Raw genomic sequence first — 26,435 nt, 5'->3', positions numbered from 1 at the left:
TCCGTCCTCTCGAGTTCACAAAACCCTGGTCGAGCGGAGCTCCCTTCCTCGCTCTTCCTCTTCCCGGAGTCAGCAAACCCTCCAGAAAGGGAAGGGGAGAAGAAGAAAGGAGGAACCTATCGCCACGCGTGAGCCGGCGAACGAGAATTTAGGGTCTTTCTTCTACTCTCTGTGCTCTCTTTCTGTCCTTCCTTCTCTCGTTTCGTAGTTGAAGTTTCTCATGCGGCCTGATTTGCAGTGATGGACCGGAAGATAGGCCTGTTGCTGCTCATACTTTCCATATGTGTTTGCTCGGAGGGCGCAGTGTTCGCTCCCATTTCGGATCGCCACCGATCCGCGGCATTGGAGTTGTTCGCGCCGTCCGAAGATGGTTCCTTCGGCGGGTTAGCTATTTCGTTCCCGATCTCTGTTCCAATCGTATTTTGTTGCCCTTTGATTATTGATTATATAAGTCTTCGCTATTTTCTCGCCCTCGAGATCCTTCTTTTTGCTTCTTTTTTGTTTCTATTTTCATCTGTAGAATTGGTTGGTCTTGTGGTTGGATCTGCGTTAGTTGTGTGGTCTTCGGCGTAAGTTATCTGACAATAGCAGGATCAGTGAATTGATCTTCCGGGGAAATGTTGGATTTGTTCCCTAGTGGGGAAAAGGCGTGATCGGTGATATAGAAGTTTTCTGCAATTTCTTTTTGTTGAATATATTAATCACGAATTGATGACGAATTTAAATTTTTTAATAACATTCTGGCATCGTTGAAAGTATTGTCATGAGTAGTGCTTCTCTCTAAGGTACTTGGAGTAGTAGGAGATTTACTATTACTTGTGAAAGCTGTGAATTAACAACTTATATTGGCATTATGTATGTCTCACCGTGAAAATAGAGATCGTTATTATTATTGACATTTAGTAACATTGTGCATATAACTGGAACATAAATATCTTTACCTCCGAAGGTTGTCTTTTACCTATGTCAATGAATAGTAACTCGTGCATATGGACAGCAACTTGTTGCGTCTATTCCTATAGATGTCATGTTTTATTGTCTTCTATTCCTCACTTAATTGTCGTGCTTTTATGTTTTCTATTTTTTCTCATTTTGAAGAACAAGTTGTACTGACTTGGCCGAGTAGTCTGGACTAGCCTTTCAGGGACTTGATTTTGTGTCTGATTTCTGATTTTTGACTATTTAGGTAACATTTTGTATCATAAAAGTTTTATTTTTCTCCCTAAATAGTTAAAATATGCTTCATAAATTGACCGACTTGTACTTTTGTATGTATTTATCTGATGCTATCTACTGCAGAAACGATAATGTAGGTGTAGGGAATGCTACCATAGCAGAATCTCTGAGTATGCATGACTTTGAGCATTTTTTTTCTCAAACCAGAGAAACTTGTTCTCAAATTTTCCAGATCCAGTAAACAAGCACCATTTTATGAGTCTTTCATTTTTATATAAAACTGTTAATTTGAGTCCTTGCAAAACTTTAACGGCTTGCTGGCATGTTGAATTGAAGAATCCGAGAGTCAATGCCGATAAAATGGAGCATGTGAACCACTTCTTCTAAATTAACGAAAACGGGTTTATAAAGGTCATGTGAACCACTTCTTCTAACTTAACGAAAACGGGTTTATAAAGGTCTGATTATATCAAGATACACATAATTTTCTGTGTCTGCATTTGTTAGTCTTTGTAGTAGCACTTTTAACACGTTGATTTTATTTATTTTTCCTCAGATTCCAGGAAATGTATGAAGCGTTGAGAACATTTCAAATTCTTGGAATTGAACCTAATACCGAAACAAAGCAATCGTCTTGCCATCTCTTGTCAGAATCTCTTGACCCTTCATCTGCCAAAATAGATGAGCTCTTTTATGCTCTTAAAGCTAAATCCATCGGTCATTGCCAAATAGGTTCTGCGATTCTTGAGGTAATTCCAAAATGTTTTATTTCACTTGTTTGGAAGTGCATATTGTGTTTTTTTTCCTGTTTCAGCAATTTCCTTGACCTTCAGTGTTACTGAATTCCTTTTGATGTTCATCTCATACTCCTGAAGGAAATCAAGTTGAGGCTTCAAAGCATTGTGAAAGATGCTAGTTCGTTGTCTGATTACTACTACGCAGTTGGAGGATTGGTTTCCATCAAGGTACTTTTTTTTTCTTTCAGTTCTCTACTTCTTTTTCATATGTATGTATTGTCCAGATAGAGATATATATAAGAGAGATATATATGTCAAACCTGTCATTCTTTTCATTTTCAATAAAGGCAGGATGGACTCATCCTCTGGTCAGTTTTGCCAGTATTTCTTGTGTGTATATATCTATATATATATATATGTATGTCATATGTATATATATATGTGAATTTAAGCTGATCTTGGACCACCTACACCCACTTACAATAAGTTTCTTTTTTTTTCATGAATGATACACTTTTCTGTTCATCACACCCTCTGACTATGATTTCCAATAGCCACAGAAAAAGAGTTTTTTTAAAAAAAAATGAAAAAAACGTGATAAATTAACTAACCGTTTAAAACTAAAAAAAAGGTGTTTTTTTGAAAAAAAATTTAAAAACGTGTTTTTAACAACGTTTTCTTCAGTTTTTTCAGTTTTTTGATGTCAAGCAGTTTTTTTTTTTAAATTTTTTATTTGTTGCAAATCTACTTATCTTTTGATGTTTGTGTTATTAGTTTCTCACTTATTTTATTTTTCCTCCACTTTTAGTTTTTTAACATTTTTAAAAGTTTACCGTATTTTTCCCCTTTTTTTCAAGCTCGCCATATTATACCCGAGAAAAGCCTGCTGTTTAAAACTCTGAGATGTTATTTGTGACTATGAATTTTCCATAAATTTTTTACTGTTTAGTAGAAAACAAGTTGTAGATCAACGTGTCAATTTTTAAGTCTCAAAAGATCACGTTTTATGTGCAAACCACATGATCTAAAACATCATTCTAATTGCAACAAGAGCTGCTTTGGTGCATCTATTGTGTTTTCATTCGATGTGGTTAAATTATCAGCCTAGATGGGAGGAGATATTAATGACTCCCATTGCTAATGATCCTTTACTAAATTTTTGGACGTAAACATGAGAGAGATACTTAAATTGGTAAATTGTCTTTCATGATGGATGGATTGTCTGTTCACATATTACAGCATTCTCACAGATCATCCATCCACAATGGAGGTAAACATGCTGACATCTTGGAGTATTTAATAGATGTTTGAAAGAGAAGAAACATGTCATCTTCCACAGTAAACTTATATGAGAGAGACAGAGGGAGAAAGAGAGAGAGAGAGTGCATTTTTTTTTTTTTTTTTTTAGTTTTGGAAAACCGAATCTCTCTCTCATTTTGCCTTTTATCATCTCTTTCTCATCTAGGTCATGGGATTAAATTTGATCCAAAGATCTAAAAGCAGAGTAGGTGCACTAGAAAGCAGCACCCCTGTCACCACTCTCTCGTTACTGTTCTGCATTGACATTCTTTTTGAGTTACTGAAAGTCTTTTTTTTTACAGGTTAATTATTACATTTTAAAAGTCCTTAAACTTATAATCCTTTTATGGGAATGCTGCTTGAAATTATTTATATAAATATGTGTTGCGAATCTTCTAGCGTCATGGTTTTGTTGTTGAAAAAGAGGTGGTGTTTCACCAACTGATTTTATTCAGCTTTACTTTATTTTCAATGGTGAATGAAACTTTCAAGTGCCACTGGTTTTTCCCCAACATGTGGCAAATATGTCTTGGTTGTTCTGGAATTCTTGTCTACAATTTTTCTGATGGATCCATTTGCATGTATTTATTTGACAACATTTATCGTACTTGCAGGAGGAGAGTCATGAGAATAATAACCTGCTTGCTGATGCCAGTGGTGTTTTTCGCTCAATTAAGGTAATCTTTTCATATTTTTTGTTGTAATTTTGTAGGTTGTCTTGGTATTCACTTTTTGTTAGCCTTGTACTATTGACAACTCACTCCATTTGCCAGTCGCTTAGTCAGAGTGATGGGAGGTGGCGATACAATTCTGACGGTGCGGAATCAAGTACCTATGCTGCAGGTCTGTCTCAACTCATAATTTTTTGTGCAAAGAAAAATGACTCTGCATATACTTGATCCAATAAACATGAAGGCATGTGACTGATAAAAGCAGACAATTTATTCTTACTTTGTTGTCTGTCTTGAAGCCTGTAGACTCCAGCTTTACATTTTCGTATCCATTTTGACTAAAGTGCTGGATATTTATAGCTATCTTACTGTTCCCTGCCACTTCTATTTATACTTTGTAGGGACAAATTTTCATGATATTTGAAAATGTTGTGATATAATAACAAACTAAAGCTAATATTAGGGGCAAGATATCACATATCTTCAGAATGCTATTTGTGATGCAGATTGTGGCCTTGTTGCAACAAATGAGATATTTGGAAAATTTTGTTTATGAGATTGACGGCATGGAATTGTCTTTTTTTTTAAAAAAACTTTTTTATTTTCAATATTTTGTGTTTACTTTCTGTTTCATAGAGAACTAAGAGAAGTACCTGAAGAAGTTTCTTGTTAACTTTTATGGTGCTTTAAAAAGAAAATTTCGGCTGGCCTAGTGGAGCTACCTAATAATGTCAAACAGTTTATGGCTTGAGAACTAATGCAATAAGAAGAAGAAGATAATATTTACTTGTTTAGAGTTTCTAAGAAGAATCAGTTATTGATAAAATCCGATCGAGAAATTATTCATGGCCATTACCAGCGAATCTGGACCAATTTTACTGGATATCTGATCTGCCCAAGTGAGTTTGGATGTGGATATGTATTAAAAAAATACGTCTTTAAAATTGGTTTCTAGTTTTATCCACATTCTCTGTTAGATTTGAAGGGGACAAACATATTATCTGGATTGCGAGTAACAATGAGATATTGGATTTAAAGTGGTCTTTTAGCTTAAACGCTGAATGTGTATTGGTATGCATTCAGGCCTTCAATATCCTCTAAAAAAAGTGTAAATAAATTGCAGTAAGTGACCTTGAAAAGCGAACCTCTTCCAAAGTCTGAATTTGGAAGACAGCTGTTAGATGAAGTGTTAATAGGGGATTTGTTGTTATGATAGATATCAGTGGTTCAAAATCTTTTTAAAGAATAGGAAGGAGCCTCTTTCTAAGACTAGTAATCCACGATCTCTTTTCATTTAAAGTACTTAAAGGCCGAAGTAATTTGTTATTTTCATATGCTCTTTCTCCTATTTATCCATGTCTGTATTCTAATTTCTAAATAATGTTTGGTGTATTCCTAGGACCAAAAAGAAATCGAATTAAGTGTGAGATTTATTGTATTTTTGTTGACACTATTTTTGCCAATGTTGTACGTATCGTACGATACGAGGTCGTATCGTTTAGATTTTACGCTACGATACACCCCCCGTATCGTAAATGGAGGGTGTATCGTTCCTGTATCGCACGATACGGGCTAATTTTTAAAAAGGAGGCGTTAAACAACAAAAATGTAAAAACCCTTCGACGCCCGACCCTTCTCCTCCTTCCCTCTCGACTTTCAACAGTTCCGGCGGGTGTTTGGGCAGCTACAGACAGACGGCGACCGGCGACTGATCATCGGTGACAGACGGAGAATGGCGACGGACGGCGAATGAAGGGAGATGGGTGTCAAGCCTTCCCTTTGCTCCGTTTCAGAAGATAGCGAGAGGAAGGGAGGATCGTCGGCCCGTTGACGGGAAAGAGAGAAGAAGAAAGCAGGGCTGCCCAGCTATCCGCGCTTCTTTCTTCTCCGCCCCCTTCTTCTGCCTTTACCTCACTTCTGCTGCCGGTTGATGCGCCACTGGCCGTCGCCATTTCCGTTGTGCTGGGCATAGAGAATAAGCCGGCAGTGCGTGAAGGGTAACAACGATAGGTTGTATCGGGCGGCTCCATGTTGGGAGAAGGCGATCGGTGCCTCACCCACCTTTACACAGAGAAATGAGCATTTGAAAGCCCTAATTTTTCGTTTAGCTGGGCCTCCCGGCATATTCAAAGTGGATCTTAGATCCAAATCTGACATGATCCAATAAAAGTGATGTGCATAATTTAGACATAAGTCTCCATTCGGCTTTGAATTCCAATGGTTTGGATTTGAAAGTCTTCTACATTGAAATTTCATTGGATTGAAGAACTTATTATTTTTATTTTTACTGATTTTTTTTCAATTTTTCTTGATTTATTATTATTTTTTTAAAAAAAGTACGATACGGTTATGATACGTTACGATATTTTACGATACGGCGTATCGTAAAGCCCGACCTATACGGCTTACGATACGCTTTTTACAACATTGATTTTTGCATACCTTATTGTGATAAGGTATTTAAGAACAAAAATATGTGAAGCACCAAATAAAAATCTGTACGTGGTTCTTGCCTTTGAGAGGGATGTTTTGGGACTCCACTTATGATAGTATTGCGGAGCCTAGCACTGTGGTACTTGTCATAGGCAATCTTGCGCGACCTCTTGCCCTACTAGTGTTGGAAGAAGACTGATAAATAGGTTGTCTTTCAGTATAATCAGGTTGATGAATGCATTGATCTGGCACATTTGCAGTTACTTGCATTCTTTAACAGTTTAACTTTATCATTTCAATGTTATCATGCTTCATTTACTTTTTGACTGAACTTGTTTGCAAGATGAATGAGTTTTTTCCTCCATCGTATTGAGATATTTCCTCATGAAGCTTTTGTTCAGTAACAAAAAGGACGCTCTTTGTGTTTCATATTTAGAAGTGGTGAGGCTTGAGTGATCTTACTCTGACATCCAAAATTTTGTCCTTTAAAAGCATTAGTAAATATTCAGGGGCATATTGTTGTGGTGAGCAAGGTGAAGTCCACTTAGGCATTTAATTCCTGTTTACATATGCCTTCTGTTAATTCACCCTTTCCTTCATGCATTTGACTGGATTTATTTCCAATTCTGTAGTATGACTCTTTTTTGTAGCTCTGGCCATGTTCTACCTTGTCATTCTTTTCCTTTTTTTGTGTGCAGGTATGGCATTTTCAGCCCTTGCTGGAGTAATCTCATTGGCCAGTTCTGAAATTGAAGAGTCAATGGTAAGACCACTTTGCTGCTTAACTTGTTTTTCTATGTGTGCACCTACATGAATACATAGAATGCAAATGCTATCAGGTAGATTTCTTTTCCCTTTTAGCAATGATATGGGCTTGCCAATGTGATAGCTGTTTGACTGTTTTACACATGGATTAGGTTAGGATCTTTTTGGTTAGGCTGGTTTTTAATTTATGTTAAAGACTTGACAGCCGAAACTGTATCATATGTTTTGATACAAAAACAAATGATATCTTTGTTTTACCATCATTTGTCCAAGCATGTGCTAATAAAAAGCCAAGGTAAACACCTGTGTGGTCAAAAGCCATAGTTGGGTCCAAGGCAGCAGACCCCCTAGAAAGGCATAACTGGGATCTGTGTGTGCTAAGCTTAATTAGTCAGGACAGAGGAAAGAAAAAATGAAAGAAGACAAAAAATCTGATGAAGTTTTTGGGCTGTCTCGATGGGTGCCTGGGCCTGCTTTTGACTAACCAGTAAAAATATGACTAGGGGTCAAGTTGCCAGAATTTGCAACAATGACTTTTGGTTGATAGGATGATAAGATAATAATATCTTTGTCACATAGGTGTCGGGTGTGGGTGTGGGTGCCGGAGCAGCACATCCCAAAAAATTTAGGTGTGGTGACAATATTTTATTATTATTATTATTATTATATATATATATATATATATATATATAGCAAACTTGTCTATAAACAACAAAATTATTAATAACAAATTCGAAATTGCAAATCAACAATTTAATGAGTCTTTAAGTTATTAATGTATAGAGCATAATGCATACAACCATATTAGAATTTTAGAACAGCGTATATTATATATAGTAAATACTGTAACTTAGTAATATAGCAGACTAATATATATACAAAAGCAGGAATTGAAATCGACACTTGAAAAGAAGAACACAGCTGCACATATAATACAAGTAACAACACTTGTATATTAATATATTATAACCAATAGCCAACAATGTATACCACGATACGAAACAACAGTAGAAGTGTAAAACAAAATGTTAAAACGGCAGTTACAACACAACTGTATATCGTTACTATCTATGTTGTCAAGGTGCCCAGGCGCTGCCTTGGCACCAGGCGGTGCCCAGGGGCTGCCTAGGCACCAGGCGGCGCCTATGTGAGGCCTAGACAAAAAAGTCGACCATTTTTTTTATTTTTTTTAGTTATGTTAATATGTCAAATTATTTTGATTAACTGTTACTAATATTTGAAATATGAAGAGTAGCAATATAACAGGCATAATCGACTTAAACAATCAAAAATTAATTGTTTACTTCATTGAATATGCAAAATCAATAGAAGAAGTTCAACATTATTCATTAAATGTAATCTAATGCAAGAAACAAAATAAAAACTAGATCTAATCTCTAGAAGAAGGAATGCAAATCCGCAAGAAGGCTTTAATCCACTTGTACTTAAAGAAAGACATACCATATTAATGCATAACAGACTGTGACTAATAATATATACATATAACAGTATTCATATAGTCAACATAACCTAAGTCACAGACTCACATGGGTACTTCAGTAAGGTCCACGTACCCGTGTCGCCGTACCCATACCCAAAATGGGTACTTGGACACACTCTGGTACCTTTAGATTCAAACTGATTAATTTCCTTTGATTTAAATTTTTTCACATTTTATTCTTAGAGTTATTGTTCATTATCATACTAATGTTTTTATTTATATCACTTGTTTACTAAAATGTTACTTTTTATTTTGATTTTTTTGTGATATTTTGCATATATACATACATATATCCTGCCGTACTTCCGTACCCACATTTTTTAAAGTTGTCATGTACTTGTGTCTATACCCGTACCCATGTGACTTAGAACATAACAGTACATAAAAATATGTAATGAATACGACATAAAGTACATAGCAGTATGTACTCATTAAGAAACTTTAATTGAAAGGGAATGTGACTTTTCACTTTCCCATGGACTAGGTGTGTTGGAGCGTAGGCCAGCGTAGGCAAGCTTAGGTGCCAGGCTAGGCTCCAACACATATCCCATCGCCTAAGTGATGGACTTAGGTGACAGGTGTGGACTCACACTTAGTCCACACCTAGGCGAGGCTTAGGCGAGGCCTTAGCAACATAGTATACTATGAAAACAGCAATAAAAAAATAACATATTTCATACTAATTATAAATCCTAAAAAAAGGGTACATCACAAATAAGAACTGAAAAACACAGCAAATATGGAAAACGGGGTTGTAGCAACAGCAAACAATTAATCATCAGTCATCACACACATTTAAAAAAAAAAGACTGGACAACAGTGAAAAAATGAACATAAAAGGTTGATATTTGATACTTGATAGAATAATAAAACTCAACAGAGTACGCCGGAGGACTGGAAGACAGCCCGGTGTCTCAGGTTGCTGTCGTTGGTCACTAGAGGATGGAAAGCTGATAAAAAAAACACTGGATGCTAGAAGACTGAACGTCGGTTGCCTTGTGCCAGAGGCTGAAAGTTGCCGCTCAAAGACAGTCCGCTGTTCTCAGGTTGCTGTCGCACCGATGGCTGCTGGAAAATCATTGTCTATCAAGTCTCCAAAGTCCAAACACACACGGAAGGCCGAACTCCAAAGGGGTTGGGCGGTCAACTGATTTCAATCGAAGCCCTAACCCCCTTTTCATTTACGTATAGTGAAATAATTTAAAGACAAAAAACAAAAAAAAAAGACACATATAGACTCGGCACAGGTTGATCACACCCAACTCGTGTCAAACACGAGTTGGGTGCATGTTGAAAATGAACAGAATGGTCAAGTACGGCTGACCGCACCCCAACCGCACCCACACCTGCACCCGAGTCATGTCGACGTGGGTGCGGCGGCAAAAATAAAGCATCCGTGTGACTTAGGATAATATTATCAAAACTGTTATGCATATATAACTGGCAGTTGCCCTCTTTGCTGCTGTTAGTCGGGAAGACATGAACCACTTATTTTTTAGTGTAAATTTGCTGCTAATGTTTGGAAGGCCATCACGAGGAGGTTTAAGAAGAAGAGACTGCCACATACTTCAGTTACACAGGAACTACTGAAATGGAATGCGGCCTTCAAAAGGGATGGATCTCCAAAGTTGGGGTTTTTCCCATAGTCATATGGAAAATTTGGATGCTGAAGAATGAAGCTGTTCATAGGGACTCCCCCTTTTACCATTCCTAAGGTTGGACAGCTTGTCTGGAGAACTTGTGTAGATGTTATCCTTGTGCAGGATTGGAAAGACCAGCAAACAGCTTTATCTCAATGGTTAAAATATAGCCTGGTTGCAGCCCCCTGGCTGCTACATAACACGCAGGATATTCTCATTTTCCTAGTTAGTCTGAAGATTGGGGCTAGGAAAATTATAGGTGTGGCAGTTAACAAGTCTGGAAATGAAATCTTGTTTCAAGAAATTTCTTGTGAAGCAGATGATTTACTATACCCTGAAATGCACATTATAAACAAGATCATCCCCGCATTCCTGTTACAGACGGCTTCATAGGCATCCTTTCTAACAATACTAAATGGTGTGGTATTCTTAAAGGTTGCCTAGAGGGTAGGAGCAGGCTAATATGCCATTCTCCAAACATTGTCAACGTGGCCTCTAAGATTCAAATTCTAATGCACGACTTCCACCTAGCATCCTTGACAAACCTTGTTCCTTTAATGCATGTGCAGCAAATGTTGATTCTATTGTGGTCTGAAATGCAAACTGCATAGTGCAGCAAATGTTGATTCTATTGTGGTCTGAAATGCTGAACTACATACGCAGTCATGCTTCTCAAGGAATCCTTTGGCCTGTCCTAACCATTTTTATGGCGTACAGCACTGCGTGATACTGTATGGTTTTGGAAACACTATGGATCAGTGTTGTATGATACGTACGATACGGGGCCGATACGTACGATACGATACATATCTTTTACAAAATACGATACGATACACGCCCCGTATCGTACGATACGAGCTGATTTCAAAAAATGGGGGCTGGAACCCTCCTTTTCGAGTTTTCTTTATAAAAACCCAGCCCTTTTCATTTTTAACCCAGAGATTGTGCCGCCGTGGAGGGAAATTATCGATTTCCATCGTTGAATCATCGATTTTCAAAATGAAATCATTGATTAAACCATGAATTTGTGCGTGGGTGGCTGATTCTCGTTGGGAGGAAAGAGGTTTTTTTAAATCATGAAGATGAAAATGAAGAAGAAGATGGAGATGAGGATGAGAATGAATATGATGAAGATTATGAATGAGAGTCGAGAGTGCTTTCATTTTATATGTATTGACATTGAACATTTTCACAATTTCATTATCTTCTTGTGATGTAATACATAACATCTAAAACTTGTTTTTTGATGTGGTATCTCATAAACTTATGGACCTTATGTCTTATAAATCTATGTGTTTTTTATGAAGAACATATTATTTTATATTTTTACTGATTTTTTATGAATTTTTTGAATTTTTTTCTATTTTTTCTTTTTTATTAAAAAAAACCGATACGGTATTTTACGATACAACGTATCTTAAAGCCAGACCGATACGACTTACGATACACTTTTTACAACACTGCTATGGATATGTCTCTCCTGCAATCACATGGTATTTTTTCCTGGTTTTCTGATTTCTCCGATGTACAGAGCTGTTTTCTATCCTTTGTCTCAGACCAGATTGGTTCTACCTGGTCTGAATTTTGGATGGAATGTAAAGCCAAAAGCACTGTATTATGTAACAATAGTGCTGATTTTCTTCTCTGGATGTAAGTAATCTTTTTTGTTTTGTACAACTCATTTGTTCAATCAATAAAGGTTAGGGAGACCTACCCTCCCACAGTATTGCATTGGAATGTATAACTGGCACCAACCAAAATACTGGCTTCCTAGATTTCAGTACCAAGTTTATAGTTTTTCAAGTTGTAGAAGCTTATTTAACAATTTCTTATGGGTTCTGTTTCTTTTCCTGTGGCTATTGATACATTTTTCAGGCCTATTTTTGTGCTATTTTTCTTTAATATGTATATCTTCATGGTTGGTTTGTACTTCCGGTGTTTAGTTAGTGTGCTTGGTTTCCTTGTAAAGCTCTGGCCTTGTGCTGTACAATCCTGGTTTTCAAATTGTTTTGGTTGATGTTCTACACATTGTCATACATATCTATTTGCATCAAATAGGTTTGCCTGTTCCATAATAGTTGATGATGATTCTCTTGTAGTTCTGTGGTATTACTTCCATGAGGTTTGGTTCCTTCTCAATTGCCATACCTCGGATCTGATTTTCTTTATATGATCCTTCTCTCTTTCTCTCTCTCTCTCTCTATAGGCATGCTCAAATAGTTGATTGATATAGTTACTCTTCTAACAGATTGACAATGTCAAAGGTGACATCATAAAGCTTTTTGGCAGCCTGGAGAGCTATGGTACTAAGTATAATGATCTTATCTATTTTGGCAATTTGGTTTCTTCTATGCAATTATTTATTTATTGTCCACTCTTCGTGAACCAATAAGCTATCTGTCTCAAGACGTAATGCTGGAGATAATATGAGGGGGAAATTTTCTCGGAATGTTTGAAAATAATAGGGGATGAAGGGACCTTGTTTTTGCTTGATTTGTCTAATTTTTCTATGATTAATATAAATATATTATATTCATTGGTATATGTTCTTAATTCTCATGCTTCTGGTCTTAGAAAAAACTGAGTTCGACTCTGTTCTTTCTTATATGAGATGTGGATTGGATGTTAAGCTTATCGCCATAGGCAGCTTCCTGGCAGATGCCATGTGAAAATTGACCTGATGGAACAGGCTTGACATTTGTTGGATTCGTGAGAGATTAAAGATGTACCTCTTTATCATCATCATCATCATCCTCATTGTTGGCACCCTACATCGTCTCATTTGCAAAAGATTATTGTTTATTTTTTTAATGATAATCTTATGCTACATCATGCTATGATGTTAAGCTATCAGGAATAGATAGAACCTCTTGTGGCAGTGACTCCATATACATTATCTTCTTTCCATGTTGTGCTTGCATGTATGGAGAAAGATTCTGATGAGGAAGCATGTCTTGCATGGATCATGTTGAAGAATTCATTTGTTTGCTAGGCGTACCTTTTTCTGATCTTTATTACAAAACTTGTGGTCGTTAAGCTGTTTATATATAAATGAACCTTTCAAAATTCAAATGATTTTCATTGAAATTAGTACTGACATGCCTTTCTTTTTTTTATTTATTTCTTATAGATGACGGGGTGTTATATTTTGATGAGAAGCTTGTTGATGCTACCTATAATTATGGCCCTCTGTCAACAACTTCATCAGTCATTCGTGGAGTTGCTGCATTCACAGCAGTTACATCTGGGAAGCTTAATGTGAGTCAGAACACGTTTGAATGAGAACCGTGTTGTCTTCTTCCACTTTAGGGTTTTTCTTAGTGTGGATGCTTAATTTCTTGGTGGGAGTACATCTGCAGATTCCAGGAGAGAAGCTTTTGGGTTTAGCCAACTTTTTCCTTAGCATTGGAATCCCTGGCAGTGGCAGTGATTTGTATCTTCAGCTTGACTCTTTAGCTGTCTTGGATAACAACAGGTATGTAACCTTAATTTAGTTAGTATTCCATTTAAATGACATTGGATTTCAAATCAGCAAGTATATGGAGCTCTTTGTACCTTGAAATGCTAGTTAGAATGTAGCATACATCCTAAGTTACATGGATACACCTACAAGAGTGCTGCACCTGTGAGGTGTGACTACACAATGTAGGTATGGATGCTGGTGCAAGTGAGTGCGAGAGACTTTGTAGTCAACCAATTTGGCTCTGGTCAGCTGCACATCTGACATTTCTGTTCCCATTGAGTGCATAAAAGACTGGGTTCGATGTTGATGAAAAATTAAAAATAAAAAAAGCAAAGGAAGGTTTGGGGCCAAATTAGGCCCTTCTTTCTCCCTCTCTATCACACACACACACACAAAAGTTCCTCGGGCAAGTACTTTTGGCAGATGGTGATACTCCAGCAAGTTGGCTGAGGTGATATTGGGACTTCTTCAATGACAGTGGCATCTTCCTCTCTTAAAACCGAAAAAAGGAGGAGGAGGAGGAGAAGAGAGATAAGGAAAAGGAGAGTGAGAAGGAGAAGGAGAAGATGGAGAAAGAGACCCTTTTTTCTCTTTATTCAAACTTCACATAGAGAAAGAGGGGCAGGGATCCCCTCATTTGCATCTCTCTGATGTGTTTTGGCAAGATGGTCCAACTCTACTGCACATTCTTTTTGTTTACTTTTCTTGTTTTGCCTAAGTTTTTTGTTATGTCTTCTTTCTACTCTTTTTCATTTTCTTCAAATTTTCCTCAAAAAATATTTTAAGCTTTATTATGTGCATGTATGTCTCCTCTGTTTCCACACCCAAATATTTTTGTAAAATGTGACACCCACACACTGCACCCTTGTGAAATAGGTTACAGCGGGAAAACGGTGAATGTCATCATTGAATATCTGGAGATGACATAATAAACTATAACACAAAAGCATATTGAGTTTGTAGTGGCAAGTATTTGTTGTTACTTTAACTATAGTTAGTTCCATAAAAAGGATGAACTGCTTGTGGATATTCATCCTTTTCAATTGTGAGCACTGTTTGAATTGACAAGTGAGAAACCATTTTTGTATGAACTTTGCAAAGACATTCTCTTAAATTTTGGTAGATCGCAGAGAGGAGTTGTAAAGCAAAAATTTGGTAATTGATGTTTTTGATAAGAAAAGAAAGTGGAAAAATTGGAGAAGTGCATGGTTTTGTAAAAGGTTTGATTAAGCTAGTTGTAGAATTGTATTTTCAACTTATCCTCCTCAATTACCTAAAACACAAAGCTGTCACAATAAACTAGAAACTATTTGAAATGGAAACAATGACAATCAGTTTGTTATTTTTCCTATGAGTCTTTTTTTTAATCTAAAATCCCATTTGTTTCAGCATTGGATAAGCATTGGTTTGACATGCTTCGGAACTACACTTTTCTTTTTTGAGTTTCCTAGCTTGACCATATAAATACCTGGAAAATTCTACGATATCGTGCTCCCTATCTGGGCATCTGTTCGGCATTTGTTCAGGCATTCTTTAGCTCATGAATGTTATTCACGGCATGCAGCAACCAAGGGAGAATTCTCTGTTTTCTTCTTGCTTGAATGTTATATGCACTGAATTCTCTACCTTCCTGTTTGAGCTTAAAGGTTTACTTGGAGTTTGTGTTTTCTAAGCCAGCAGGTACTTGACATCCAAGTGAATACAAGTTGCTTAGGACCTTTGTTCTTTATGTTGGTGTGACCCAAGGGTGGAGCCTAAAGGGACTGGGTGCACAAACACTCTCTTGATTGTCAAAAATTTTGAAAATACATTGAATTTTTGAAAAGAAAATCCTTATACCCCTTTAAATTTTGTAGAAATTTGATTAGCCCCACTAAAATTTGTAACAAGTATGCCGCCCTTTAATTATTTCGGGCCTTGCCGCTGGTGCAAAATCTATATTTACTTATGGATGAGTCATTCACTTAGGAATTCAAAGGGCTTAATGTTTTTATATTACCTTTGTGAGCTCTTGATATTATGGATCCAGACACCCATGGAAGTTGAAATTCCTCTTGTGGTTGAGATTTATTACCATTGTTATCCTTGTCAAGGCTTTATTTTCATTTAAGTAGTTAGAAAAGCAATGTGTTCACACAATACAATTTAAGCAGCAGACATAACGTATACAATAAAACATTCAATCTTAATTGTGATTGAAATGCATGTTTGTTGGGTAACAATTATGCACCTTTTTTAATTATATGCAATTACCACCTCTTAACACATTTGTCAGGAAAAAAAATGATATTTTCGTCTGTAGTTTTTGCCTACTTCATAAAATAATCTCTCTCTTTCTCTCAAGTTGTTGCCTTAATTGCATCCAGTAGGAGATTGAAGTATCGTGCCTGCATTATATATGTAGGTTGAGAAGCATAACCTGAGGTTGCAAACTGGAAACTTTTCTCATTATGTTGGTATAACACTTTAATCAGTTAATGTGTACTCCTAGAATAATTTTACCTCCATTTTTTTGCCTTTCCAGCATAGCAAAATGTTGAGGATTTACCCTCTATTTTAATTTATATAACATTTTCGCTCTTGTGATACAGGATTTCTATTCCTCTGATATTATCCCTTCCAGCTTCTGTACTTTCACTGACATCAAAGGACCAGCTTAAGGTAACTCCTTATTATGTTTTTCTGTTTCGTTTTAGACATTCTATTTAATTATCTCTTGGTGAGTAAACTTAGATTCAATGACAAACCATATGACTTGTGCTGTTAAGAGAGTTGGTTGATGAAGGGAAATGTGTTTGTGGGGTTCGTATTTATGCATCAGTATTGCAGAATATATGGTTAACATGCAGGCCACCCTTTCTTTATAAGTTTGTTTCTAGTTTTGAGTTTTGACAAGAGTGCTATATTGATGTCTTCCATGACCTTGGCATTTTCTTTTCCCCACAGTGGTGACAAAGACAGGCTCGTTTGCCATTAGAAAAATAATAATTTATTAGGACTGAAGCATCGGTCAGGCTCCTAGTTTGGCAATTCTTGTTGGGATAGAAGGAATATAACTGTGCTTACTAGCCAATGGTCCATTACAAGCAACCTTGCATGCTTGGATAGGAGCCCTCAAAGCTACCATGTGCTTAATGGTTCTGCCATTCTGTCATTGTACTTTGAGGTTCCTGATGGACCATCTGTCATACTGACAAGTCAGCAGGAACACGTAGAACCAGCATCAATACTTTAGTGTTTAGGTGTTAGTAGGTTGGTAATACTATTAGAGTTTTGACAGCTGTTCTGCTGTTTTTCATGCCACTGTGGTGCATACCTGTTGTTTTCTCCTTTGTCTTTTGTCCTGCTCATGATGGGGACATGTATCTGCCTTTATTGCTGATGCCCTAAGAACTCTTTATATGGGGTTTTGAATATTGATAAACTGGCTGTGTGGCTTTTTGATATTTAATTTGTCTATTCATTAGTGTTAGCTGTTGATATTTTGTTTTGTTATGTACCAGGTTAAAGTAAGCAGAGTGTTTGGGTCCGAAGCACCTCCTCTGACTGTAACAATTGTACAAGCACATAATCCTCTCTTAAAAGATTCACCAGCAATTCAAGACAAGGTAATGTGTCCACTTTTCAAACCTCCTATAGAAAGAGTTCAGTTTGCCCAGACACATGGAAAAAGGATAAAGGGGACATAGTTGTTATCTTTCTAAATAGATTGGCAAAAGTTTGTCTTTTGTTGGACACATTAACAAATGCTAATGGCTAATCATGAAAATTTGTATTTAGAAATTTAGAACAATGGGTTTTATTTTATTGGATGCGAGCACACATAACATGAATTCTTTTAGAAAAAATAAATAAGTTAATGGAATGAACTACAATTAATTTTCAAAGGAAGGAGTCCTGTTCTTCTAGTGCATGAGTATTGTAGGCGACTGCAAATTTCAAGGATGGATTTACGTCAAGGCAGGGATGGGCTTTTGGTTGCCCCTCTGTCAGGGATGAAGTTGGAAACGAATTAAAGGCAAATTAGGTGGACCTATGCTGTTTTGTAACTTTTGTTCATCGTTGTGCATTTCATATAATATTTTACAGTATATATGGTGACTCCAAACAAATCAGGATATAATACACCCTGAATGAGGTTTCAAGGGCGTATTTATATAATGTTAGGTGTAATCTTGATCCACCTTTATGTCCTGTTATGTAACATGCATCTTAATTACTCCTTAAAAAAATTCTGAATTTGTGTTTGTAATTTGAGGTTGGATAAAGTTCCTTAAGGATGACTCTTAGCCTCCAACATATTGTCAGCTGTACAATAACATTTGGCGTCTGTTTCATCCATGAAAAAGGTCTTTCATGGTTTTATCCAAAAAAGTCTGGTTCCACATTGAAGATGAGCATTTTGGAGATTTTTAAGTTTTGGGTTGGTTGAAATGTAAAATAATAGAAGTTAATTTTTTAAGTGTTGAGTCTATTTACTGTTTAATTAGTTAAGTTCTGCTTTAAATATTTCTTGCAAAATATGCATGCTATCCTTAGTATATAGTTTTAAATTTTGTGAATTGCGTGATGAGTGATGACTTGCCAGATATTGTGATTTATAATTTTGTTTTGTATTGAATATATTGCATAGTATTTTCTATTCTTTTTCTAGATTTACTGATTTTTAGACTTTTTCAAATTAAATTGCATAACTTTTATGATATGTTACTCCATCTTATGTTATGGTGAATATTTTATTTCTTGGATCTAACTGTTTGGTTATGGTAAACATTTTGCAATATTGATTTGCTTACCTTTTATAATGCATTTTTGTGCTACTTTTTCTTTGCCCTTGAAATGCAAGATCTTTTAAAACATGCATTTGCAATGTAAGTATTTTTTCTGCTCTTTTCCTTAACCGTGAGGCATGTGATGAGTATATTGCTTTATAGCAGATTGATTAATTCGATGTTCCTTTACTATGTGAATACTGACTTAGTTCTTGTTGTTCTTAATCTTTTTCATCAGGAAATGGAGTTTGACTCAGAGACTTCTGTTCATTCTATTGATTTTCTTTCTAATGGTGTTGATGTTGGAAAATATGATGTAGAGTTTAAGGTAACTCACCTTTTATGCCATTCTGGATTAGATCTTTGGGTGATTCTTGAGTTTACTTACTGGATGCCATATTTTGTTAGAGTTCACTCAACGATCCTGAGCAAGGAAAGGCTTATTCCACTGGAGGACAAATTCCTGCAAAAATATATGTCACTGGATTAATCAAAATTGATGAAGCAGAAATAGCAGTTTTGGATGGCGACAATGGAAGAGCTGAGAGTGCCAACAAGTCTGTATCTCTCAAATTTGACTATTAGTCTATAATCATTTTTGTTGGGCTTAACAATGATTATCCCTCCCATGTCTCTTGGAGTCTTTAAACACAAGAAGAGAGAGAGAGGGAGGAGTGTTTAAACTTTAAAACATAACGAATTTTGTGTTTTTCCCTGTATCGTACGATACGGGGGTGTATTGCCAGTATCGTATGATACGGCACCAGTATCGTATGATACAGGCGATAAACTTACGATACACGAGCGTATCATGTATCGTAAGCATACCGTATAGGTTTTCTAAATCTATACGATATGTATTGTATGATACGCATGTATATCGTACGACACAGATAACATTGAGACAAACAATCGTACAAACTACAAACACTGTATCATAGGTAGTGTTTTACCTTGTGATATCCAGATTGCATGATATGGGCCCGTATCGTGTGATACATATCATATAGGTTCGTAACGATGCGCTACACTTTGAACCTATACAATATGCCTTCAATACACGATATGCTTGTGTATCGTACGATACGGGGGCTGTATTGTACCTTATAGGCGATACCAATGTTGTAAAACGCGTATCGTAAGCTGTATTGGTCGGGCTTTAAGATACGCCGTATCATAGCGTATCGTAACCATATCGTAAATTTTTAAAAAATAATAATAATAAATCAGAAAAAATTTAAAAAAATCGAAAAATTCATAAAAAAATCAGAAAAAATTAAAAATAATAAATTCTTCATAGAAAACATGTTTTAGTCATTTAGATAATGATAGACTTATTATTTTGCTAAATGCTATAAACTTACGCGTTCACGCGGACGGTTCATCATTCATTCTTCATAGACATCAAAATTCATAACAATATCATTCTTTTTCATCTTCATCTTCATGGTTTAAAAAAACCCCTTTCCTCCCAATGGGAATCAGCCACCGATGCACAAATCCATGGTTTAATAGATGATTTCACAGTGAAAATCGATGATTTCACAATGGAAATCGATGATTTCCCTCTAAGGTGGTACAATCTATAGATTAGAAATGAAGAAGGGGTGGGTTTTTATAAAAAAAAAAACTCGAAAAAATGGGGTTCAAGCCCCCTTTTTAGAAATCAGCCCGTATCGTACGATACGGGGGCCCGTATCGTACGATACATGTACGATACACCCCCATTTACGATACAGGGGGTGTATCGTATCGGATACGTACAACACTGGGCGATATGCCTCCATATCTTATGATACGAGAACAAAACAAAAAAAAACACTCTTTTTTCATGCTTCTTTTTAAAATAGCTCATCCCTCCTGCTTTCTAAATATCTCTAATCAATTAACGAAGAAAATAAGGATGAATATGAAGATGATGGTGATTATCATTGATTAACAAAAATCATGATATTTGTCACTTGGCAATCAACAATTATATGTTGTGGACTTGTAATATAATCTAAAACATTTTAAACTTGTCGTTGATGCTTATTTTGTTGTTCTGAATCTATGATTTTTCATTTCTTAATGTGTTGTTGATATATTATGGCTTATAAATGGTGAATCATCATTGTTCTTTATGTGAGATGAGTTTTTCATATGGAATACAATTTTCTTTATTTTTTCTTTTTCCTTATTTTTTATTTTTTTTGAATTAAAAGATTAATTTTATGATATGCTGCTCTATATTTACAACACGTTACAATACGGCGTATAGGTCGGCCTGACCAATATGCATTACGATACGCCTTTGACAACATTGGTTTCACCTATTTTCAATTTTGAAGGTTGACTTTTAGAGTAGTTAGAATGCTATTGCACGGAAGAATGCATGTAAGTGCTTATTACATATTTGGTGGTGGATAAAAGAAGTACGCAAATAAAATATACCATTGATTTCTCTTCATGATATGGACACCATGGAGTAGTGACATGTTTAGGTGTTCATGAATTAGGAGATTTTTTTTTTTGAAGCTAAAACTTGTTATAAAGTGTTCAACTCACTAGAGATCTGTATGTTCCACAAGTGTTGAGCATGGTATTGAGAGTGATTTCTAGTTGTACTGATGTGGACCAAGCTGCTTGTAGCAGTATCCAGATACAATGGAGCTAGTTTCTATCATTTGACGTCATTCATTTAAACATAATGTTGCATGTGTGTTACATCCTGGATGGTCTTTTTGGTTCTTGCTTTTTGAGGCAAATTGATCTTGACTGGATAAGTGATTCTATGTTGTAGAACTAAATGTAGAAATCAATGTTTAAATACAGCAATGATCGTACATTTTTATAATTATCTTTCTCGCATCTCTGAAAAGGACATGCTTTTTAAACCTTTCTGCATATCAATGTCTTCTGATTACTCTCAACATTTCTTTTCTGAAATATATTATTTTTATAAGTGGGTTTTACAAGATTTTCTCATGCAGAATTAGTTCTGGTTTTCCTTTTTGTAGGCTTGACCTTTCTAAAGAAAATGTTCTGTCACTCTCTGCAAACCATCTACAGAAATTGAGACTTTCCTTCAAACTATATAGTCCTCAAGACAAGATTTTTAAGCCACATCAGGTTTGTAAACGGTTTCTTTAATCCATCCCCATTTGTGCTCCTTGTGGTTTAGATTGACGTTGTTCTGTGTCTTCCAGGTGTTTTTGAAGCTGAGACATGAGACAAAAATAGAGCATATATTCATCATTGGGAGTTCTGCAAATCAGTTTGAAGTGACACTGGTTAAACACCTTCCCCACAGCCCCACCCTCCCACCCCTTCTCTATTCAGCTAACCAAATGGTTGGGATGAGCAGGATAATTTATCTTGATTATTCTTATTTATATGAATTGAAATCACTGTTTTCTTTTAAAAATGTTTAAAATAATTTTCTTTTAGCCATTGTTTTCCAGTGCCAATGTTGGAGGTGAATAGTTTTAAAACAATGTAATCAGCTTTTTTCAAATATAATTTTACTTAAAACCATCAAAAGATAAGAATGTTATTTTCAAATAACAGATTTATACATGCTCAGTGGGCCAATTCTGCTGGTTGATTCTTGCCTTCATAAGTCTCTGATACAAATTGATAATGACAGCAGCACTTTTAGCACTCAAGTATCAGCAAGTTTTTGACAACTCGATCTTCTTTACTTATTATTGTATATTCGTCAATATGATTATGTGTATGATTGGTTTTTCCATAAATGCACAGTTGCTATCTGCAAATAATTTTGTGCTTGTTACTACACAAATGGGGAAGTGCTCAGATTCTGGCTTTTGAATTTCTGATGTGGTTTCTATGGATGTGACCTTTAATAAATGTGTGAAAGGTTTAAACATCCAAGATTTGTAGAGAAGTCTATGAGTATTGAAGCCAATAGCTAGAGGAACCCATATTGTGTTGTACTGGATGACAGTGTAATTAGAGGCTAAACACAATCGGAAGTGTGTCCTAACTAAACATGAGATACCTGTGATGATTAGTTGACAATAGCTATAACTAATCCCTAGTGCACTTTTTTGCTATGAAATCGAACGATCAATACTGTTAAAATACCATATAACTTTGGCAATGGTTGATGAACATAACAAGAGATGGTTCAAGCTTATAAGAGAAAGGATTTGTGTATGATGCATCTGCGGTATCTTCTGTAATGAAATAACACATCTTCTTGAAAAGTTATTGTTTTCTTCAAATAGCAGGTGTTTTTGTAAGAGGTTATTTGGCAGGTCAAATCTGTCAGCAAATTGTGTTTCTGATCTCTTGAGAGAGTTTAGTTCTTCTCTTCTATAATATTTGCTTTTTTCCTTGTGATTTTGTCATTTTGTTCATTCTTCATATCGTAAGATATAAAAGTAGCAGTATAGCAGAGGTACATCACAAGGTTTGAGGGTAGCGGTGCTTTTTACTTGCTTTCTGCATGGATGCTGATAAACTCTCATTTTGTTTTGTTTTTCCCTTTTGGCTGTTTATAGGACTTCCTTGGTCTTGTTGAGAAGCTTTACTATCTCTCTGGAAAATATGACCTTGAACTCACCATAGGTGATTCTGTGATGGTAAGTATGGTGGTATTTATACACTTCATGTATTTGGGTGTATCAATGGCACGTTAACCTCTGCATTCTTATTATGCAGGAGAACTCGTTTTTACAGGCTCTTGGCCACCTGGATTTAGATTTACCTGATGCTCCAGAGAAGGCAGCTCGACCCCCTCCTCAGCCTGTTGACATTTACTTGAGATTTGGTCCTAGACCTGAGATAGCACATATCTTCAGAACACCAGAGAGGCGTCCTCCCAAAGAGCTTTCCCTTGCATTTTTGGGTTTTACTTTGCTTCCACTTTTTGGATTCCTAATTGGGGTAATATTGCATTTTAGCTTTCTATGCTACTTTCTTTGTTGAATTTTATCTTTTCTTCATTTACTTTATATGTTTTGGTATATTCTTTTCTTCATGATTATTTCCTCTTCACATCTTTATCCTTTATCTGTCATACATCCTTGCAAAATTATTCACATGTCATGCTTACTGAAATGATTGTTCACTTTTCGTTTTGATCGTCAAAAGGTGGGCAATTGTTATTCTTTGACACCGTTTCTACTTTCTATTAGGTTTCTATTTTTAACTGCTAGTGATTCTTGTCTTCATATCAAAATTGTTATAAATGTCCAAAATTGTAGTGTTTGAACAAATTTTCTTTCTTTTGAAAATCTCAGAACTTCAGAAGTATTTGGACCTGTGATAGATTCAAAACTGATATTTTGGACATAGTGGAAACTTTTTTTTTCGACCTTGCCTTTGGTGCATGTATTGAAGGCCTGGAATAGGAGTGGGTTTGCTAATTTGCTGATGGGTCTTGATGACTTTGTCATTTAGAAGCATAATTGAGTGGGGCTAAGACTCTGCGATTAGATTAATTTAGCCTTCTCCAAGCTGGATTTTAGGCTGGCAAGTTCCACTGATGATTGAGCTTGTAAGTGTGTGGCACAATTACTGGCAAATGTTAATAGGTCTTTAAAGATGCTTCACATGAAATTTCCCTTAAAACTGATGCTTTATGTCTGGCTGTTTCTAGCATCTGATACAACGCTGGACATGGTATTGAAATGGGACCTTAGTTAATGGGTTTGGAAAGGCTTGTACTACACCTTTTTAGAGTTCCTACTGATATATTTATACAAATGGAGTGCAAGCTTATTTTATCATCATCTGATGTGGCTGTTTCAGTTACTTCGTCTGGGAGTCAATTTGAAGAACTTTCCTTCATCAACAGTACCTGCATCTTTTGCCATCCTATTCCATGCTGGCATTGCAGCTGTTCTCTCACTGTATCTGCTTTTCTGGATTAAGGTTCTTACCCTTGCGATTTTGATGCTGTTTTTTTTTTTTTTTTGTCAACTTTATGTATGGGAACCTTTAGAAATTGCTAGTTTCATTTTAGTTTTCAAGTCTGCAAAATATTCAGATGTACTTTCAGTTTCAGAGATTGGCCAATCCATCCTGTTACATTCAGTCATGTTCATTCAAGACAAAAAGTTAGAGAATTGAGTCACATTGATCCTTTGAAACAGTTGTTGCACCTGAGTCAACATCAATCAGGGTGGAGGTGTGTCACTGCCACCCATGTGTTTTTGAAAAATGCTGCAGCCATACTTCCACCTGTGTGATATTGCATTAGAAATATGTATTAAGCTTCAAATTCGAACTTACAAGATACAGTTAGTGTACATTAATCTTCATTTGCTTTTAATGGATGGTAAGGATGTATATCTGGCATGAAAAGGCCTGACATGGAGTGGTATGGGTCTGTCTTGCATAGTCAGCCCTAACATAAAGTGGTTTGAATTTAAGTGTGCATCTCTCTCTCTCTTCCCCTCATCTCTTCTTTTCCCTTGGAACCATGTAGAACATGTTGCATCTCACACTTTATGTTGTGAAGCGGGTCTATGCAGGTGGACAGTCAGCCACCTAGGCTGCCCAAACAAAAGAAATTATACTTTTTGTTGTGAACTTTAAAAATGTAAAAAAATTTCTTCTATCTTCTGCTTCTTGGTTGAGGTTGGGGCTCTTACTCTTTTTCTACTTCTGTCATTGAGGTTGGGGGGTCTTACTCTCTTTCTTCTTCTTTCAGTCAATCTTTTCTCCTTCTTTGTGTTGAATGGCAGTTCATCTCTTTCTCTTCTCAGTGCTTCTAACTCTTCTCCTTTTTTGTGTCGAAAATCACTGGAGAGGTGCCACACTGCCACTCGATCTCTTTCTAGGCCTGCATTGGCCTTTTTTTGGTGTCTGCCACTTGGTCTGCCAAGCACTTTTAACTACATAATGCAGCATGTCCTGTTTCGAGTTTTCAGCTGTCAACTTTCTGGATCCATTAGTGTTAACATGATCTTCTGTTCAGGAGTTTGGGTTTCTTTACTGATTAGATCAGGAAGGTTCATTGCATGGTAAAGGGTTGTTTCTTTATTAACATTTCATGTCTGTCCCCAGTACCTGCAGTCACACACTCGTTACATTTAGTCGGGGCACCATCTTAGTGTGGAGTTGGTTCTAAACCTAGATGTTTCTGAAGCTAATGTGGATCCATATTTTACAGCCATGTTTTTGTAGATCTCTTATCATTCTTTTCCACTTGGAGATCTTATTAGTTTTTTTTTTCCTTTCTCTTTGTGTTGGTACAGCTTGATCTATTCACAACGCTGAAAGTTCTTGGTGTTTTGGCTGTCTTCCTGGTCTTTGTGGGCCACAGGACACTGTCTCACATGGCTTCCACATCTGCAAAACTTAAATCAGCGTGACTGGTGAATTTGAGTTCCCTTTGAAGAGGTTTGGATGGCTACTCAAGTTTTGTAGCTCTAGTAGCAGTATTGCATAGATTTCATCCTTTATCATTTTTTTTCTACCTTGATGTAGAATAGAAAGCAGTGACTGCAAGCAAACATTGTTTAGAACGTTAGTACATTTTCTGCCTTTATTTGCCTTCTGCAAGAGCCACCTTTTGAGCCCAATGGATATTTGCAAGGGTGCTGTGGCGAAATTCTCTTCAAATTCCAAGATCCTATGGGAAGTCTTTAAGAATTGCTTCGTGTGTGTTGAGGGACTGCTTCATATGTCAAAGGGGCCAAGAAAGATCTGTAATCTCTTAAGATTATTACAACTGATGTAGATTAAAAAGTGTTATCATGCAAAAGTAGTTCGTGGAGAAAAGTTTTTTTCGACCCATTAGGCGTTTGATTTCTATTTCTTTCTGATTTTTTTTTTTTTACTTCTGTACAGTAATCTTTTTCTGTTTGCAGCTGTGGAAAGATATTTTACTGCATAAGAACTTTTTTTTCTTTGCCAAAAAATGGGAATGACTACAGGAAGATCTGCAAGAAGCTTACAGGGGAACATGTCCAGACAAACCCGATGGAACCCTAATTCAAACAAGACCGAGTAGAAAGGGTCA

At 36.2% G+C, this 26,435-nt stretch overlaps 1 protein-coding gene across 1 annotated transcript; it reads left to right on the top strand.

Annotated features, from left to right (window-relative positions):
• Nucleotides 1-26,207, top strand: LOC116247599 (dolichyl-diphosphooligosaccharide--protein glycosyltransferase subunit 2). Its single transcript, XM_031619788.2, has 20 exons — nucleotides 1-153; nucleotides 239-383; nucleotides 1,733-1,925; nucleotides 2,052-2,141; nucleotides 3,827-3,889; nucleotides 3,986-4,055; nucleotides 7,015-7,079; nucleotides 12,471-12,525; nucleotides 13,353-13,480; nucleotides 13,582-13,697; nucleotides 16,277-16,346; nucleotides 17,189-17,293; nucleotides 18,696-18,785; nucleotides 18,866-19,014; nucleotides 21,457-21,568; nucleotides 21,646-21,729; nucleotides 22,966-23,046; nucleotides 23,126-23,350; nucleotides 24,218-24,340; nucleotides 25,669-26,207. The coding sequence occupies exons 2-20, from the start codon at nucleotides 241-243 to the stop codon at nucleotides 25,783-25,785; spliced, it is 2,079 nt and encodes a 692-aa protein (XP_031475648.1). The 5' UTR covers nucleotides 1-153; nucleotides 239-240; the 3' UTR covers nucleotides 25,786-26,207.
• Nucleotides 26,208-26,435: the final 228 nt, after the last annotated feature.

This window comes from Nymphaea colorata, chromosome 2 (genome assembly GCF_008831285.2).
Source record: "Nymphaea colorata isolate Beijing-Zhang1983 chromosome 2, ASM883128v2, whole genome shotgun sequence".
Lineage (NCBI taxonomy): Eukaryota > Viridiplantae > Streptophyta > Magnoliopsida > Nymphaeales > Nymphaeaceae > Nymphaea > Nymphaea colorata.
The sequence above is the reverse complement of the archived record's forward strand: the minus strand, read 5'-3'. Positions and strand labels throughout refer to the sequence as shown.